Source organism: Procambarus clarkii, chromosome 43, assembly GCF_040958095.1.
Source record: "Procambarus clarkii isolate CNS0578487 chromosome 43, FALCON_Pclarkii_2.0, whole genome shotgun sequence".
Classification (NCBI taxonomy): domain Eukaryota; kingdom Metazoa; phylum Arthropoda; class Malacostraca; order Decapoda; family Cambaridae; genus Procambarus; species Procambarus clarkii.
The window spans coordinates 1,144,233-1,163,433 of NC_091192.1; the positions used below are offsets into that span (position 1 = coordinate 1,144,233).

The 19,201-nt window shown below is 47.3% G+C and overlaps 1 protein-coding gene across 1 annotated transcript in view; it reads left to right on the plus strand.

Annotated features, from left to right (window-relative positions):
* LOC138350046 (uncharacterized PPE family protein PPE21-like) overlaps nt 1-17,895 on the plus strand; it is a 53,335-nt gene extending 35,440 nt beyond the window's left edge. Inside the window, exon 3 of the mRNA XM_069300328.1 lies at nt 16,848-17,895. Coding sequence (XP_069156429.1) covers nt 16,848-17,895 — 1,048 coding nt within the window. The remainder of the gene's footprint in view (nt 1-16,847) is intronic.
* Nucleotides 17,896-19,201: the final 1,306 nt, after the last annotated feature.

The following is a 19,201-nucleotide window of genomic DNA, read 5'->3' on the forward strand; positions in this document are numbered from 1 at the left end:
TTTTTTTTTTTTTTTGAGATATATACAAGAGTTGTTACATTCTTGTACAGCCACTAGTACGCGTAGCGTTTCGGGCAGGTCCCTGGAATACGATCCCCGCCGCGAAGAATCGTTTTTTCATCCAAGTACACATTTTACTGTTGCGTTAAACAGAGGCTACAGTTAAGGAATTGCGCCCAGTAAATCCTCCCCGGCCAGGATACGAACCCATGACATAGCGCTCGCGGAACGCCAGGCGAGTGTCTTACCACTACACCACGGAGACTGCTAGATGTTGATCAAGTTGGAAGATGTTGATCCGGATAGTTTCTTCAGAAGGTCAGATGTAACACAAACAAGGAGCAACGGTTTCAAGCTCAAGCCAAGGTGTTGGACTGAGAACTGGAGATGCCTTTTCACCCACAGGGTTATAAACCCATGGAACCCCCTACCCTCCGTAGCCGTAAATGTCAAAACTGTGGTGAGTTTTAAATTCTACCTGGAAAAGATCATAAAGGCAAATATGGGGACCGACAAGCCGCCGGCTTCCTGTCCTTTTCGAGGCCTCTAGGGTTAGTGCCCCTCAGGTAAATCAGGTAATATTGTTACAATTGAAACAGAAAAAATATTTAACATGAATGTTAAATAGTAATACTATTGGTGATGTTTTGATTTGTCTAATTACTTTGCGTCAAGTAGTAGAGTGTTAAAGGCAGGGGTGGACTAGCAGAGTGGACGTCGTGTACTGAGGACTCCCACCCGCGGGGACCACCCGCGGGTCTACGCCTCAACACAGTAGTTATTTCACTAAAAATCTAAAAGCACTTTATTAATTACTTTTACCTTGTCAATATTAGTGGCACTTACATTATTTATTTCATAAATGTTTGTCGTTGCAAAACAAACTTTGTTCCATGTTTGATTTTCATCAATGTAGGATGTATAAAAAAGCAAACATTGGCAACTGAGGCAACACGTGCCAGCTCGGTAGCCGCCATTATTGGGATTCTGACACCTAAAAGGGCAAAGGAGCAAACAATGGGCCGCGGGCACAAGGCCGCGACGAGGGCGGGATGGAAGGTCCCGCTAAAGAGGATGAGGAGGAAAGTAAACAATGGAGAAACAGTAAGGCGTCACTGGCAGGTGACCAAGATGGGAGGTGTAAACAAGGTCCTCACACAACTCACGGGGAAGACCATCAGTCACCATAACCTGACTCAACATATCGGAAAATAAATAAACGAATACGTTTCTTCAGCTCCATTTTCTTAGTATATGACCACAAATACTTCGCCTATCCTCATGTTTATCTTTCTCATTCTATATCATCATTATCTTGCATTTGTTTGGGTTTAAGTAGGCACTCATCTGACTCTTCTAAGTTAGCTAAGTGTTTCTTCTGAAAACTCTGTGCTCATCTACGTGTATGTGTATAGTTTATGATCTAATGTATGTATAATGTATAATGTTAAGAACACACAATGTATGTATTTTAGTCTAGTTTATTTATTATGTCCGCCATACTCATCCTGTATGTGGTAGTGAACCCCATACTCATCCTGTGTATGGTGGTGAACCCCATACTCATCCTGTGGGTGGTAGTGGACCCCATACCCATCCTGTGGGTGGTAGTGGACCCCATACCCATCCTGTGGGTGGTAGTGGACCCCATACCCATCCTGTGGGTGGTAGTGGACCCCATACCCATCCTGTGGGTGGTAGTGGACCCCATACCCATCCTGTGGGTGGTAGTGGACTCCATACCCATCCTGTGGGTGGTAGTGGACCCCATACCCATCCTGTGGGTGGTAGTGGACCCCATACCCATCCCGTGGGTGGTAGTGGACCCCATACCCATCCTGTGGGTGGTAGTGGACCCCATACCTATCCCATGGGTGGTAGTGGACCCCATACCTATCCCGTGGGTGGTAGTGGACCCCATACCTATCCCGTGGGTGGTAGTGGACCCCATACCCATCGTGTGGGTGGTAGTGGACCCCATACCCATCCTGTGGGTGGTAGTGGTCCCCATACCTATCCCGTGTGGGCAGTAGTGAAAAAGGCTGCACACACGCACATAATGGCCTTAGCAATTGGCCCACAACGTCCATTAAAATAAGCAAGTTAGAGCAGTAAGCAAGTTAGTTCACTTGGGAGGACGAAAGAAATCCTGAAACGTAGATGAGTTGGAAGGAATCAGTTGGAGTGAGGGATTTAGGGCGCCGTGATCCCCCAGTATAAGGGGGCTAACAGGCGCCTCAGTCACAACGAGAGATGGAGCCACTCTTGGTGACACTGGGGGCTTAGGGCTCAACTCTCCCACAAAAGTGGGAGGGTTGAGCCCTCCGCTCCCCTCCCACAAAAGTTGGAGGGGAGCGGAGTGGGTAATTTCGGAGAGTCAACAAAGGAGCCTTGGCTAGGCCCTGTGGAGCCTGCTCTTCCATCCCCGGCCGACTCAGGGGCCTGGTCGCTCAACCCACGACCCTCTGTAAGTCAGTTCGGCTTCAATACAACATTAATTTAAAAAAGTCTGGATCTCGGAGCCAATTATTTTATTAACATCTTTATTGACAAAATTTAGCGACGCCGCCTACCAAAGCAGTCAGGGAGGCCGAGCGCTCGCTAGTGCAGGAAGAGGTGCGTCGTTCCCGTAGATGCTCCCCCTTTTTAACAGGGAAGTCTTACTGCATCGTACATTCTCCCACACTGGTGCAAAGATCTCTTTCGCTCAGTCTGGATACCCAACCATCCACCAATGGCAGCCCTTCCACCTGGTGGTCAATTGACCTGAACAACATCTCTACACGTACTCACCTATTTGTGCTTGCGGGGGTTGAACTCTGGCTCTTTGGTCCCGGCTCTCAACGGTCAATCAACTGGTGTACAGGTTCCTGAGCCTACTGGGCTCTATCATATCTACATTTGAAACTGTGTATGGAGTCAGCCTCCACCACATCACTTCCTAATGCATTCCATTTGTCAACCACTCTGACACTAAAAAAATTCTTTCTAATATCTTTTGCTCATTTGGTTACTCAATTTCCACCTGTGTTCCCTCGTGCGTGTGCCCCTTGTGTTAAATAGACTGTCTTTATCTACCCTGTCAATTCCTCTGAGAATCTTGTACGTAGTGATCATGTTCCCCCTAACTCTTCTGTCTTCCAGCGACGTGAGGTTTAATTCCCGTAGTCTCTCCTCGTAGCTCATACCTCTCAGCTCGGGTACTAGTCTGGTGGCAAACCTTTGAACACGTGTATACCCTGGCACGTTTATCACCCAGAGAAGGTGGGGGGGGGGGCAGGAAATGGGCAGAAACTGCTCCATCATGTGAATCAGTTTTGGGTGGGTCTTGTTTAACACCATATTGTTATGCCCACTTTGACCCAAAAGTGTACTTAAGAATACTCTGTTAAATGTTCTAAACACTGGGGACAACGTGCTGCTCTGTCTTCCCTAGCCCGAGGTAGTAGTACGTGAGCTGCTCACCATGAAAATGTGACACTCAGGAAGGGGGTTCATCTCCCGTATGGTACCTTGTAATAATAATAATAATAATATTGATACACAAGAAGGTACAATGGGTATGTGAGAGTACATATGATTGTTATTTTTACATTCTTGCAAAGCCACTAACACGCATAGCGTTTCGGACAGATATCTGGCCTCCTGCTCCTTATACCTATCTTCATTACTTTATATTTACTCGAGCTAAACTCTAATAGCCATTTGTTAGATCATTCCTTCAGTTTGTCCAGGTCATCTTGTAGCCTCTTGCTGTCCTCCTCTGTCTTAATCCTTCTCATAAATTTGGCAACATCAGGAAACACTAAGAGGAATGAGTCTATACCCTTCGGAAGATCAAGTTCAGTTTCAAGTAAGTTTATTGAGATAATTAAATACATCCCACAAGGATAGAGTAGCTTAAGCCTTTTCTACCCTCATCTAATTCAAGTCCCTCAAGGGGCTCACAGTTCCATACAGTAGACAGATAATAATATACATTACAGAGACCTTAATTCAATGGTCAGCACATAGTACACATTACAAAATATATTACAAGAATCATTGTATTACACTTTTGGGGCAACATGTCTGATCCTCCCAAGAATTCTCTCCATCATAACAAGCCAAGATTCTCTCTCTACGAATATAATAATAATAATGTACAGTCATTGCTCTAGTTTTCATCCTGTTAACTGTCCAACACATTATCCTCTCACCATATTTCTTTCATGAGAAGCTTTCAAATTCCTAACTTTACCGTTTTCTGCAAATTTACTGAAAAAAGCCCCTTAGACACAGACTCCCAACATTGTAACGCAGCTCCTTTCACTTTTGTAGTTGCTAACATCAATGGTGATTTTATTCTTAACTATGTGTATTTTTTTTCTAAACCATATTTTCTTCTATTATTCTAAAGCGCATTTCCTTACATTTGCCAACGAGAGCACTTCCTTCACCAGAGAATAGCTCATTTTGCTGAGACTCTTCCATCAGTGATACTACCCCCTTTCCTTGCTTTGCTCCTCCTCCGTTTCACTTCCCTCATCACTTTATCTACCTGCCATAGCCAACTTTTCCAGTGCTTCAACATCTTCTCTAACGTTTTGTTATACTCCAAAATCTGTGTACAAACTTCAGAGTTCACGACGTTTGAGTTGCACTTGATCACCTCGAGGGTACACTTTGTTGGCTTCGTTTCATATTGGCCTTAATCGTTGCTGTTCCTTTCACCCAAATGTTGATCACAGGGGCTATTGTTGTCTCCCCACTGCGTCTTCCTTGTTCCTGCTGTACGATCCTGCCTTCCTTCGGATCTTCTACTCCCTAAGCCTGGTCCAGGACCGGGCTTGACTTGAGTCCAACAGCGTTGTTGCAGTACTGACATCTGGGGTCAAACTGGAATTTCCATGCCATATGTTCCCAATGAGAACACTTCATGCATAGTGCGAGCACCTCAATCAGCCCGTCCTCCTAAGGTTCCCAACGTCAAGAAAACGGTCTAATTAAAGTGTCCTATCCTAACCTACCAGTGGACCAAAAACAGAAAACGGGACAGTACGTTAATTTCGCAAGCCGCTTCCATTTTGTAGTACGACATTCTTTGTAAGAGGACAGGTTGCCTCAATATATTTTGCCACTTTCCTGTATCAAAGTCCTTGCACAAGTTTTCCTGTGCACGGACTTATGACCCCTTTACAAGGTAACAATCTGGCTTTGTTTTTTCACCACGTACAATGGTCCTCTTGGCCCACACAACACCTTCATTGTTGAGATGAAGAAATTCAGGATCCAAGTATGTCGAATAATTAAAACCATAACCTTTGTGTAAATTGTTCCTACTTTAGGAGTAACCAAAACATTGTTCTTAAATCTGTCAGTCGTTAGATGTTCAACTGCCTCTTCTGTCCTGACTGTTATGTAGGGCCGGTGAACACCCCATTAAATAATGGCCCCAATTCACCAAATTCCTTGACCACTTGAACCGTTCACTCCAGCTTCTGATGAAAGTTCAGTTGACACGCTGAAGGAACTAACAACCGATTCCTTCTATTAATCTGTACTCACCTAGTTGTGTTTGCGGGGGTTGAGCTCTGGCTCTTTGGTCCTGCCTCTTGTGGGTCTTGTTGTGTCTGGTCCTGTTGTGTCCTAGTGAGGATTTTACCTGATTTACCTGAAGGCCACTAACCCTAGTGGCCTAGACGACGACAGGAAGCCGGCGGCATGTCGAAGGTCCCCTCATTTGCCTTGATGATCTTTTCCAGATAGAATTAGAATTTAAAACTTAAGTTTTGAGATTTATGGCTTCGGCGGGTAGGCGTTTCCGTGGGTTTATGACCTCCGTGAGTGACTATGTTGTCAACCACAGTTTTGTGTTTAGATTGTCTTGAAGTGTGAAACCCTGGTCCTGTCTAGCGTCGATCACAACACTTCTTCGCTCATTTGTTTCTGTCACTCTCACTATTAACTGTATAGGCATGTTTTTCTGTATTTTTTAATTGCTATCTGAACTGGCCTGGAATCGTCTTGTCTGTCATCCTCACGCTGAGACTCTGCGGACATAGCACAAGATCTCCTTCCACTCAGGCAGACTGCCTCTGCCATTTCCTTGATACACAAAAGTCACTCCTCTGAAAGATCATTTACTTATATCAGAAACAGGATAGGTCCAAGTATAGAACCCTGTGGGACCCTACTGGTGGTGACCACACCATTCTGAGGTCTTACACCCCCCCCCCCTCACAGTAACTCTGATTGATTGATTGATAAAGTAACTCTCTGCTTCCTTTTGCTTAGGTACTTCCTTATCCACTGGGGCACCCTACTAATTACTCCTGACTGTTTCTCCAACTTATGCATCTGCCTCTTATGGGGTACTGTGAAAAAGACTTTCTGGCAGTTCAAGAAAATGCAGTCTGTCCACCATTCTCTTTCTTGCTTAATCTTTGTCGCTTGGTCATAGAATTCTATTAGATTGTGAGGCAAGATTTACCATCCCAGAACCCATGTTGGTAGTGAGTCACAAAGTCCCTTCCAGATGTGCTACTAAGTTTTCTCGCGATCTTCTCCATCACCTTGCATGGTATTCAAGTTAGGGACACTGCCTCTTGCCTGTCATCCTTTTTTGTATATTGGAACTACATTAGGTGACTTCCGTATTTCTGGTAGCTCCCATGTTTTCAATTACTTATTATACACTGGAGAGTGGCAAGCAAAGTGTTTCTGCACACTCTTTTAGTATTCATGGATAGATTCCGTCCAGTCCAACAGCATTTCTCATGTCCAGAACCAACAGATACCTCCTAACTTCATCTTTGGTAATTTTCGAAACTTTCCAAAGGTGTCTGGATTATTAACACCTCTATTAGTTCATGGACCTCTCTTCGTTCTACTGTGAAGAACTGGAATCTCATGTTGAGCTCTTCACTTCACAATGTCTTTGTCATTCTCTGTGCACTTGTCCTCACCCATTCTCAGTTTCATCCCATTCTTTCACTGTTGTTTTCCTCCTGATGTGACTATGGATCAGTTTTGGGTGGGTCTTGATGTAACGCCATCTTGTAATGCCCACTTTGACCCAAAAGTGTACTTAACAATACTCTGTTAAATGTTGTTAACACTGGGGACAATCTGGTGCTGTGCCTTAATATTAAAGAGTGTCGCCACTCCCCCTAACTTGCGTGTGTGAGTGCATTACTGGCCCCCGGGGGAAGATGGCCTCAGTAATATTCAAGTGACTAGGAACTAGGAAATTGATTGGGAGTAATTGATGGAAACTCTTTAAATTACTAAGTAAGACAAGGGGACATATACTCCAATTGGATGCCTGGAGGGACAAAGTTTCCAGAACAAGTTGGGTTTTTTAAGACTTAGAATTAAATTGAGGGAGACTAAACACAGAACTAAATTAGAATTTAGAATTAATTCTAATTTAGAATTAAATCTAAACAGAAAATCACTTAAAATTCTTTATTTTATAACTACGAACAATGTGACTCTATACACATCCTAGACAAATAATTCCTAAATAAAGGGCTGGGGTTATTACTGTGTACATAAGTCTCAAGAGAACTGAACCCCTTTTCCAGCAATCTACAGCCCGATGGTGTTGGCCTCCCAGTCCTGGTGTCACTCCCTCTTCCTGCTCTCCAGATCACGCTAACTACCAATTTCTCTGACTCCTTCAAGGAAGCCTATGGTTTCCACCCCCCTAAATCTTCTCTGGCCCTCTAAGCTCCGCCAATCTAAGTTTAAAGCCAATCACTTTAAACTAGGCCTGTAGTCTGGGCACTCTAGCCTATGGGTGCCAAGCCCCCCCCCCTTTTTCCTCGAGGTCTCAACCAATCAGCGGGCCCCAGCCTGGGCACCATAGCTCGTAACCAATGACACCCCCCAGGTCAGGCTTGGGCCTGCCGGAATGGTAAGTGTTACTCCCGTAGGCCGGCACTTAAAACTGGTTCAGTGGGGACTTGTATTACCACTGCTGCCTTATTCACTCTTGTGGTGTTGATATCCTCAAAATGCATCCGGAGTCTGCCAGTGCAGACCGCTTATCACATGCCTCTGTATGACTAACCATCTTGTGTGATGGGGATTTTTTAGCATCACCTAGTTAGCTTTTTTGACACACTGTACTCCACTTCATATAGTCTAGGGTAGCTGCACTAATGCAGATGTACCTAATGTGTTAATAAAAAAAAAATCCAAACAGAATGAAACCATGAGGATGACTCTTTATGCCCCAAGATGCACAAGAATCATCAACATGAGGGAAGAACTGAAGCTTCCAACCATACTAGAGAGAATAATGCAAGTCAACACTACCTTTTGCCTTAAAGTCATGAGAGACCCAACATCTCCTGCATTGGTCAGAGACAAATTATTTAGTGCTGTTAACACCCTATTGACTGGTGCCGACATACCAACTCACTCCTTTTATGATAAATGGCTGAGCAACAATGCTTACAATCTTATTAAACTCAACATTCCTTTTAAGTGCAATCTACCAGTCTCTGATATTCCTCTTTATCTGTACCCCACCATTCAAGTATCATACACACCTGTCACCAAGAAAGATAATGAGAATCTTGCTCTACTCAAAGCTGTCACTCTTGAAACAATTGCCTCCTCCATCGAGAGTCTAAGATCTCACGAGCACTGTGTCTACACCGACGGCTCAGTCCAATCCTCTACTGGACGGACTGCAGCGGCATGTAGGTTTTATAGAAATAATATTTGCACAAAGACTGTCAGTGTTTTGTTAAACAACTGGCTGACCTCCACACAAGCAGAACTAACAGCATTACACTTAGCTACCAGTACATTAAAAAACATTGGAGGAGGAATAATATTTTGTGATTCAAAGTCTGCTCTTCAAGGAATCGAAAACTTCTTCTGGAAGATCGACAGCAAGAACCTCATACTACCAATTATAAATGACCTAATTGATGCACAGAGTAAAGGGTCTCGAATCTCCTTTGTATGGATACCATCACACATAAATATAACCCATCATAATGAGACAGACGTTGCAGCCAAATTAGCGTGCAACAAAGATGAAGTTGAATTAGATCTAGGTATCCCCATCTCTGCTGTCAAAACTATATTGTTCCAAACATTCAGATCTGATAGGAAAGAACTTACTGACTCCCAACGACCTGAAAGTACCAGTATAAAAAGCTATGATTTGTTCAGATCTGAAATCTATATCTATGGGCAGCACAAAATGTCCACCAGACTGTGCGACACAGTGGTTGCAAGGATCAGGTTGGGTTACCGTTACCTGTGGCAGGTGGCTGCAGGTGACGGGTCTCCCAATCCTGAGCACTCCAGTTGCAAACTCTGTGAGCAGGAACTGCGGCATGATCTCCCACACTACATCACTGAATGCCCAGTTATTAGACCTTTCAGACCCGTTGGCATGAGGTACCTGGAGCTCTGCAATTACTTTATTCACTCTCGTATTCTTGAAGATATCCTCACAGTATACCCAAAACTTGCCAGTGCCGGCTACTAAACATATGGCCCTGTATGACTAACCATCCTGCGAGATGGGGACTTTTATTACCACTGCTGCCTTATTCACTCTTGTGTTGATGATATCCTCAAAATGCATCCGGAGTCTGCCAGTGCAGACTGCTTATCACATGCCTCTGTATGACTAACCATCCTGTGTGATGGGGAATTTATAGCATCACGTTATTGACACACTGTACTCCCCTTCATATAGTCTAGGGGTAGCTGCACAAATGCAGATGCATATGTACCTAATATATTAAAAAATAAAAAGTGAGAACAGGCCCCGCCTGTCCTCTCGACATTTACACATGCCAGACATGAGAACAGGTATCCTTGTTCCGCCCAAGGGTAACATGAGAGAGAGTTGTTATGGTCCCGGTCTGATAGATCACTCCACCTGTCATGGCCGTGGAGAGGGGAACAGAGAGGGAGGAGAAAGGAGTGGAGAGAGGCCTGGATGAGAGGGAATAAGGAGAGGGGTAGAGAGGTGAGTGGGAATGGGAGGGCAGTGGGAGTGGGCTGCACACAAGAAGAGGGCACTTCACTTAGAGGATTAATGGTAGAAACCCCAGGCCTCCCTCCTACCCCCAAGACATTGGATTGCCGGTGGGGGAGGGGGTGAGAGTTGAAGGGTGGGGTGATGAAGGGCAAGGGACGAAATTGAAATACGTTTATTGAGGTATAAATACACACAAAGGAATGAGGTAGCCCAAGCTATTCTCACCCCGTTCAGTACAATGTGTTCATATATATTTTGGTAGCAGTCTTTCTTGTAAACATATGTTATTAAATATGACCGAAAAAGTAAGATTAATAATTCTAACACGAATTTTCTCAATATTTCTTATGTTTCTTTTATACTGTCGATGGTAATTGAAAAATCAATTCTCCAAAATTCATTTTTATTTCTAGTCTGACGCGACACTTGAACGCGTTTCGTAATAACTTATTAAATTTTCAAAGACTTTAGTTTACACACACACAACTATAACCTGCAAACACTAAACAGAGTTTTACTATGCTAATATTTAAACAGCTTTTGTCTTATATACTCGCATTTGGGTGAGGTGATATGTTACAACAGTTTTCGATGAGGTGAACAAACTTTCAACACAAGACAGAACACGATTCAATGGGTATAGATGAAAGGGAAGAATGGAAGTAACTGCAAAGGGCCTATTGGCCCATATTTCCTCTTGATGCTTCTATATTGGTGCGGAGTCTTGAAGTGGGTAGAATATAGTTGTGCATTAATTGACTGTTGATTGCTGGTGTTGACTTCATGATGTGTAGTGCCTCGCAGATATCAAGCCGCCTGCTGTTGCTGTATCTATCGATGATTTCTGTGTTGTTTGTTAAGACTTCTCTGGTGATGGTCTGATTGTGGGAAGAGATTATATGTTCCTTAATGGAGCCCTGTTGCTTATGCATTGTTAATCACCTGGAAAAAGATGTTTTTATCTTGCCTATATACTGAGTTCTTTGAAGCTTACAGTCCCCAAGTGGACATTTGAAGGCATAGACGACGTTGGTCTCTTTTAAGGCGTTCTGCTTTGTGTCTGGAGAGTTTTTCAAACTCCCAACTGGAGAAAAACTTTTAGGCTGCCATTATCATCTATTGACGAGTTTTAAGGTAATGCGGTATTTGTTATATGAAGATTTGAACACTTATTGTTTAATTGCTCACTCATCCTGTGAGTGGACACACCGCCATAGTGACAGTATTGGGCAGCGTCACCCATCCTGTGAGTGGACACACCGCCATAGTGACAGTATTGGGCAGCGCCACTCATCCTGTGAGTGGACACACCGCCATAGTGACAGTATTGGGCAGCGCCACTCAACCTGTGAGTGGACACACCGCCATAGTGACAGTATTGGGCAGCGCCACTCATCCTGTGAGTGGACACACCGCCATAGTGACAGTATTGGGCAGCGCCACCCATCCTGTGAGTGGACACACCGCCATAGTGACAGTATTGGGCAGCGCCACTCATCCTGTGAGTGGACACACCGCCATAGTGACAGTATTGGGCAGCGCCACTCATCCTGTGAGTGGACACACCGCCATAGTGACAGTATTGGGCAGCGTCACTCATCCTGTGAGTGGACACACCGCCATAGTGACAGTATTGGGCAGCGCCACTCATCCTGTGAGTGGACACACCGCCATAGTGACAGTATTGGGCAGCGCCACTCATCCTGTGAGTGGACACACCGCCATAGTGACAGTATTGGGCAGCGCCACTCAACCTGTGAGTGGACACACCGCCATAGTGACAGTATTGGGCAGCGTCACTCATCCTGTGAGTGGACACACCGCCATAGTGACAGTATTGGGCCTGTGAGTGGACACACCGCCATAGTGACAGTATTGGGCCTGTGAGTGGACACACCGCCATAGTGACAGTATTGGGCAGCGCCACTCATCCTGTGAGTGGACACACCGCCATAGTGACAGTATTGGGCGGCGCCACTCATCCTGTGAGTGGACACACCGCCATAGTGACAGTATTGGGCAGCGCCACTCATCCTGTGAGTGGACACACCGCCATAGTGACAGTATTGGGCAGCGCCACTCATCCTGTGAGTGGACACACCGCCATAGTGACAGTATTGGGCAGCGCCACTAATCCTGTGAGTGAACACACCGCCATAGTGACAGTATTGGGCAGCGCCTCTCATCCTGTGAGTGAACACACCGCCATAGTGACAGTATTGGGCAGCGCCACTCATCCTGTGAGTGGACACACCGCCATAGTGACAGTATTGGGCGGCGCCACTCTTCCTGTGAGTGGACACACCGCCATAGTGACAGTATTGGGCAGCGCCACTCATGCTGTGAGTGGACACACCGCCATAGTGACAGTATTGGGCAGCGCCACTCATCCTGTGAGTGGACACACCGCCATAGTGACAGTATTGGGCAGCGCCACTCATCCTGTGAGTGGACACACCGCCATAGTGACAGTATTGGGCAGCGCCACTCAACCTGTGAGTGGACACACCGCCATAGTGACAGTATTGGGCAGCGCCACTCATCCTGTGAGTGGACACACCGCCATAGTGACAGTATTGGGCAGCGCCACCCATCCTGTGAGTGGACACACCGCCATAGTGACAGTATTGGGCAGCGCCACTCATCCTGTGAGTGGACACACCGCCATAGTGACAGTATTGGGCAGCGCCACTCATCCTGTGAGTGGACACACCGCCATAGTGACAGTATTGGGCAGCGTCACTCATCCTGTGAGTGGACACACCGCCATAGTGACAGTATTGGGCCTGTGAGTGGACACACCGCCATAGTGACAGTATTGGGCAGCGCCACTCATCCTGTGAGTGGACACACCGCCATAGTGACAGTATTGGGCGGCGCCACTCATCCTGTGAGTGGACACACCGCCATAGTGACAGTATTGGGCAGCGCCACTCATCCTGTGAGTGGACACACCGCCATAGTGACAGTATTGGGCAGCGCCACTCATCCTGTGAGTGGACACACCGCCATAGTGACAGTATTGGGCAGCGCCACTCATCCTGTGAGTGGACACACCGCCATAGTGACAGTATTGGGCAGCGCCACTAATCCTGTGAGTGAACACACCGCCATAGTGACAGTATTGGGCAGCGCCTCTCATCCTGTGAGTGAACACACCGCCATAGTGACAGTATTGGGCAGCGCCACTCATCCTGTGAGTGGACACACCGCCATAGTGACAGTATTGGGCGGCGCCACTCTTCCTGTGAGTGGACACACCGCCATAGTGACAGTATTGGGCAGCGCCACTCATCCTGTGAGTGGACACACCGCCATAGTGACAGTATTGGGCAGCGCCACTCATCTTGTGAGTGGACACACCGCCATAGCAGCATGTACAACTCTCCCCAATTGGAACAAAACCCGCTGGGTTGTTCATCCTGTCACTTGTACCCAGACACAGCTGGGACTTGCTTAACTGTCTCAAGGGAACAGCTCCTCAAACAAGAAGATTAACATCAGTCAAACTTAAAACTTACTTTATAAATTTTAAGTCTTTTTAAAATTCCTGGAGATATTTGTGCCTCATTTCTTGTGGTATCATGTTGGATTTTTTCGTTGCATTGATGATAATCTTGCATGAGTCATCCTCCCAGGGAGGTAACCTCTCTACAGGCAGGAGCTCACGGGCTTGCTCAAGCAGGTGAAGTTCTTCCAGGTAGCAGACTGATCTGTGATGCCATTTTTTGCTTCTCCTGTTCCCCCCTGAAAGTAGCACAGAGCTCAGTTTTTTCTTGGCAATACCATTGTAATTGGGATCTCTGGCTATCCTAATTACAAGCTTATCATTCAGTTCCTTAATTCTGTTTTTAACACTGGGAAGGGACAACTCCTCTCGTAGATTAGACGTGTTGGCAGTTCTTGGAACTCCAAGAATGATTGTCATGGCTTCATTCTGAATGCTTTCGGGCCTTTTCATATCGCTTTGGGAGTAGGTGCACAGAACTGGTGCGACATAGTCTATGACGGAGCGCACATAGGCTGTGTAGGGCAATAGAGGCCACATTCCCGACGGGCGTGGGGGGGGGGGGGGTCGGCGTGCGGCGTGCGGACAGGCGACGTGAGGTGTGCGGGCGGGGAAGGCGGCGGGAGGGCGGCGTGAGGCGTGCGTGTGTGGGAGGGCGGCGTGAGGGCGGGCGTGCGTGCGGGTGGGGGGGGGGAGGGCGGGCGTGCGGGGGAGGGCGGGCGTGCGGGCGGGGAGGGCAAAGGGCGGGCGGCGTGCGGGCGGGGAGGGCAGAGGGCGGGCGTGCGGGCGGGGAGGGCGGGCGTGCGGGCGGGGAGGGCAGAGGGCGGGCGTGCGGGCGGGGAGGGCAGAGGGCGGGCGTGCGGGCGGGGAGGGCAGAGGGCGGGCGTGCGGGGGCGGGCGGCGTCACACCTGCGTACAGCAATGCGCCTGTAGCCGGCTGCACAACAGGGAGCCATAAGGAGCGCGGCCCCGCACACACCAGCCTCCCTGGCGCCTGTAGTGTGCCGCCATGTGTCTTGTCTCACAACAATAATGTTATTGTTCTTAACGTTAAGGTTATGTGACCTTAACTACAAGCCTCGGGTCTCTGCCCTCTCACTCATCCATAATGATTGATTCCTTAACAAACCTAAATCACCCTAAATGATCCCTCTCTCCATAAAACCCTTAACCATATAAGGAGTTATAATATTTTGCCAACTTACAAATGAGCAAAATAGTAGCACAGAACATAGATGTCTATGTATATATTATACATGTCTATATAAATCAATTAATCAAAATTATTGTACGATAATAATTCCTTTTCACTGGTTTCGTTCTGAGATCCTGGACGTCTGGTTAACATTACTCTCGTCCCCAGCATCTCAGACCGAAGCTCGTCCCAAGCTACTGTACCATCCTCGCATGCCAATTGAGGTTAATCTTTATGGTTCAATAGTTTTTTATTCTCACAAAAGATTTTATTATATACCATTAATAAGCGGAATAGTAAACCTAAATAAAGGATCATTTTAATGTGAGGTGCAGAGAAATGTCTCCTCACTTGGCAGCCTTCATCATGAACTCTTAGAGATTACGCTCAGTTGAACACTTCCGTCTGGCTGAGAGCGTCCTGGTTTTTGTGAGAGACCGTTGTCTCTCCTGTGGCCACTCCTGAGTGGCTCATGCTCTGCTGCCCTTCCCTTTGTCTGCCTTCCCTGCCTTCCCCACGGCACACCTGCTGCCCTCCCTGCCTTCCCCACGGCACACCTGCTGCCCTCCACACCTTGTCTGCCCTCCCCAGGGCACACCTGCTGCCCTCCCTGCCTTCCCCACGGCACACCTGCTGCCCTCCCTGCCTTCCCCACGGCACACCTGCTGCCCTCCCCAGGGCACACCTGCTGCCCTCCCTGCCTTCCCCACGGCACACCTGCTGCCCTCCACACCTTGTCTGCCCTCCCCAGGGCACACCTGCTGCCCTCCAAACCTTGTCTGCCCTCCCCAGGGCACACCTGCTGCCCTCCCTGCCTTCCCCACGGCACACCTGCTGCCCTCCACACCTTGTCTGCCCTCCCCAGGACACACCTGCTGCCCTCCCTGCCTTCCCCACGGCACACATGCTGCCCTCCACACCTTGTCTGCCCTCCCCAGGGCACACCTGCTGCCCTCCCCAGGGCACACCTGCTGCCCTCCACACCTTGTCTGCCCTCCCCAGGGCACACCTGCTGCCCTCCACACCTGCTGCCCTCCACCACCTTCCTCAGGAAAGATTACTGGAACTAAACCTCACGACACTAGAAGACAGAAGAGTTAGGGGAGACATGATCACTACCTATAAAACTCTCAGAGGAATTGACAGGGTAGATAAAGATAAACTGTTTAACACGGGTGGTACGCGAACAAGGGGACACAGGTGGAAACTGAGTACCAAATGAGCCACAGGGACGTTTGAAAGAACTATTTCAGTGACAGAGTAGTTAACAGGTGGAATGCATTAGGCAGTGATGTGGTGGAGGCTGACTCCATACACAGTTTCAAATGTAGATATGATAGAGCCCAGCAGGCTCAGGAACCTGTACACCAGTTGATACTCAACTGGATAGGCGGGACCAAAGAGCCAGAGCTAAACCCCCGCAAGCACAACTAAGTGAGCACACACCCGAACACACACTAACACCAAGAAAAAAGAGGTAGATATGATCACTACATAGAAAATAGTAACAGGTATCAACAAAATTTACAAAGAAGAATTCTTGAAACCTGCATCTTCAAGAACAAGAGGTCATAGATTCATGTCAAAAAAGGAAAGGTGCTGAAAGATTATTCGAAAATTTCCCTTTGCCAACAGAACGGTAGAGAGTGGGAACAGCTGGAGATGGCGGTGGATACAAAATACATCATTAGCTTAGGACAAAGAGTTCAGGGAAGACGGGACACCACGAGCGTAGCTCTCATCCTTTAACTACACTTAGGTAATTACATACCAGCATACGCACGCTGGAGCCCAAGAGCTCCAGCTCGATCCTGTAGTAGGTAAGTAGTACGCAACACACAGAATCAGATTAAGGAATGGATATAATTCCAACACTATCTTGAGAGGCACACATAAAGCAGGGAACATCGGCAGCGTGTGTGACGCAAACATTACCACATCCTTTACAAACATAAGGCACAGACTTTACTAGACAACCTTCGTTAGACCAGTAATATACTATGCAGCACCGGCCTGGAATCCGCACCTTGTGAAGTATAGAACCAAAATGGAAAAAGTGCGAACGTTCCCAACACGAGAAAGCGGGACCAGAGTGTGCATTTAAAAGCGCAAATGAGTTGAAGTGATGTACGGAAACACTCGTACAGTGTAGGGGCGGTCAACAAGTGGTCGTACAGTGTAGGGGCGGTCAACAAGTGGTCGTACAGTGTAGGGGCGGTCAACAAGTGGACGTACAGTGTAGGGGCGGTCAACAAGTGGTCGTACAGTGTAGGGGTGGTCAACAAGTGGTCGTACAGTGTAGGGGCGGTCAACAAGTGGTCGTACAGTGTAGGGGCGGTCAACAAGTGGTCGTACAGTGTAGGGGCGGTCAACAAGTGGTCGTACAGTGTAGGGGCGGTCAACAAGTGGTCGTACAGTGTAGGGGCTGTCAACAAGTGGTCGTACAGTGTAGGGGTGGTCAACAAGTGGTCGTACAGTGTAGGGGCGGTCAACAAGTGGTCGTACAGTGTAGGGGTGGTCAACAAGTGGTCGTACAGTGTAGGGGCGGTCAACAAGCGGTCGTACAGTGTAGGGGCGGTCAACAAGTGGTCGTACAGTGTAGGGGTGGTCAACAAGTGGTCGTACAGTGTAGGGGCGGTCAACAAGTGGTCGTACAGTGTAGGGGCGGTCAACAAGTGGTCGTACAGTGTAGGGGCGGTCAACAAGTGGTCGTACAGTGTAGGGGCGGTCAACAAGTGGTCGTACAGTGTAGGGGCGGTCAACAAGTGGTCGTACAGTGTAGGGGCTGTCAACAAGTGGTCGTACAGTGTAGGGGTGGTCAACAAGTGGTCGTACAGTGTAGGGGCGGTCAACAAGTGGTCGTACAGTGTAGGGGCGGTCAACAAGTGGTCGTACAGTGTAGGGGCGGTCAACAAGTGGTCGTACAGTGTAGGGGCGGTCAACAAGTGGTCGTACAGTGTAGGGGCGGTCAACAAGTGGTCGTACAGTGTAGGGGCGGTCAACAAGTGGTCGTACAGTGTAGGGGCGGTCAACAAGTGGTCGTACAGTGTAGGGGCGGTCAACAAGTGGTCGTACAGTGTAGGGGCGGTCAACAAGTGGTCGTACAGTGTAGGGGCGGTCAACAAGTGGTCGTACAGTGTAGGGGCGGTCAACAAGTGGTCGTACAGTGTAGGGGCGGTCAACAAGTGGACCTGAAAGAACAACTTGTGGACACAACGACTCTTCACAACTTTAATGTGGGATTCGTCACAAAAATTTAACGTTAGAATATTTAATAAAAACGCAACAGGTAGAAGGGAAGTAGGCGGGCATGGAGAGCTAGAGCTCACGCCCTCGTGGACACTGATAGGTAGGTTATGACAGGTGAGCAGACGCGCGCGCATGCACATAATCACTGTGATGTTATTTCCTATGTAATCCTACTTATCCTACCCCAGCCCAGCCCAGACATCCTGCTCATCCTTAGTGTGAAAGCTGGGACTGTTGTTTACTGCAGGTGTGTGTTGTCTGGTGGCAGGGTCGAGTCCTTGCTCCTCACACCCGCCTAACCATATATTTCATGTAATTTTTACGAAGTTATATAAGTTATATACCAAGTTATATAAGGAACGGAAGGAGACAGAGCACAAGGAAGAAAAAGACATTACTTTTGAAAGTGTCTGAAATACACTGGGAACATTGCAGCTTCCTCTATTCACTCTAAACAAAACAACTTCAAGATGAATTGTCTCATGTCGTCTTTCACAGTTCCTCACAGCTTATTGAGCCATGATCTCTTCCACGCTCTCCCCCTGCCCCCGTCCCCAGCACTCACACACTACTTAAACTAATGAAAATCTCACCTAACAAATTCACAAAGATTTGAAGTTGTAGCATTAAACATTATGATAGATAACGTAAGGAGACATTCACATATGGGACTAATAGAACAAGAACCCGGCAATGTGATGTTATAGTGGCCAGAATACGCCTGGGATATAGACGTATCTGGCAGCTTTCTCAAAACCCAAATGTCGAGTACACAATGTGTCAACTTTGTGAAGGTGTACTCACCTAATTGTGCTTCCGGGGGTTGAGCTCTGGCTCTTTGGTCCCGCCTCTCAACCGTCAATCAACTGGTGTACAGGTTCCTGAGCCTACTGGGCTCTATCATATCTACACTTGAAACTATGTATGGAGTCAGCCTCCACCACATCACTGCCTAATGCATTCCATTTGTCAACCACTCTTGACACTAAAAAGTTCTTTCTAATATCTCTGTGGCTATCTCTGTAGAATACACAATGTACCAACTTTGTGAAGGTGTAGAATATACCCTGTGTGTCAACTTTGTGAAAGAGAAAACATGCAGTCCCTTGAACATTATATTATATTAACACAAGTAACAATGGATGATATACTAGTTATCCTCAACACCACCAGCTACACTCAACACCACCAGCTACACTCAACACCACCAGCTACACTCATCACCACCAGCTACACTCAGCACCAGCAGCTA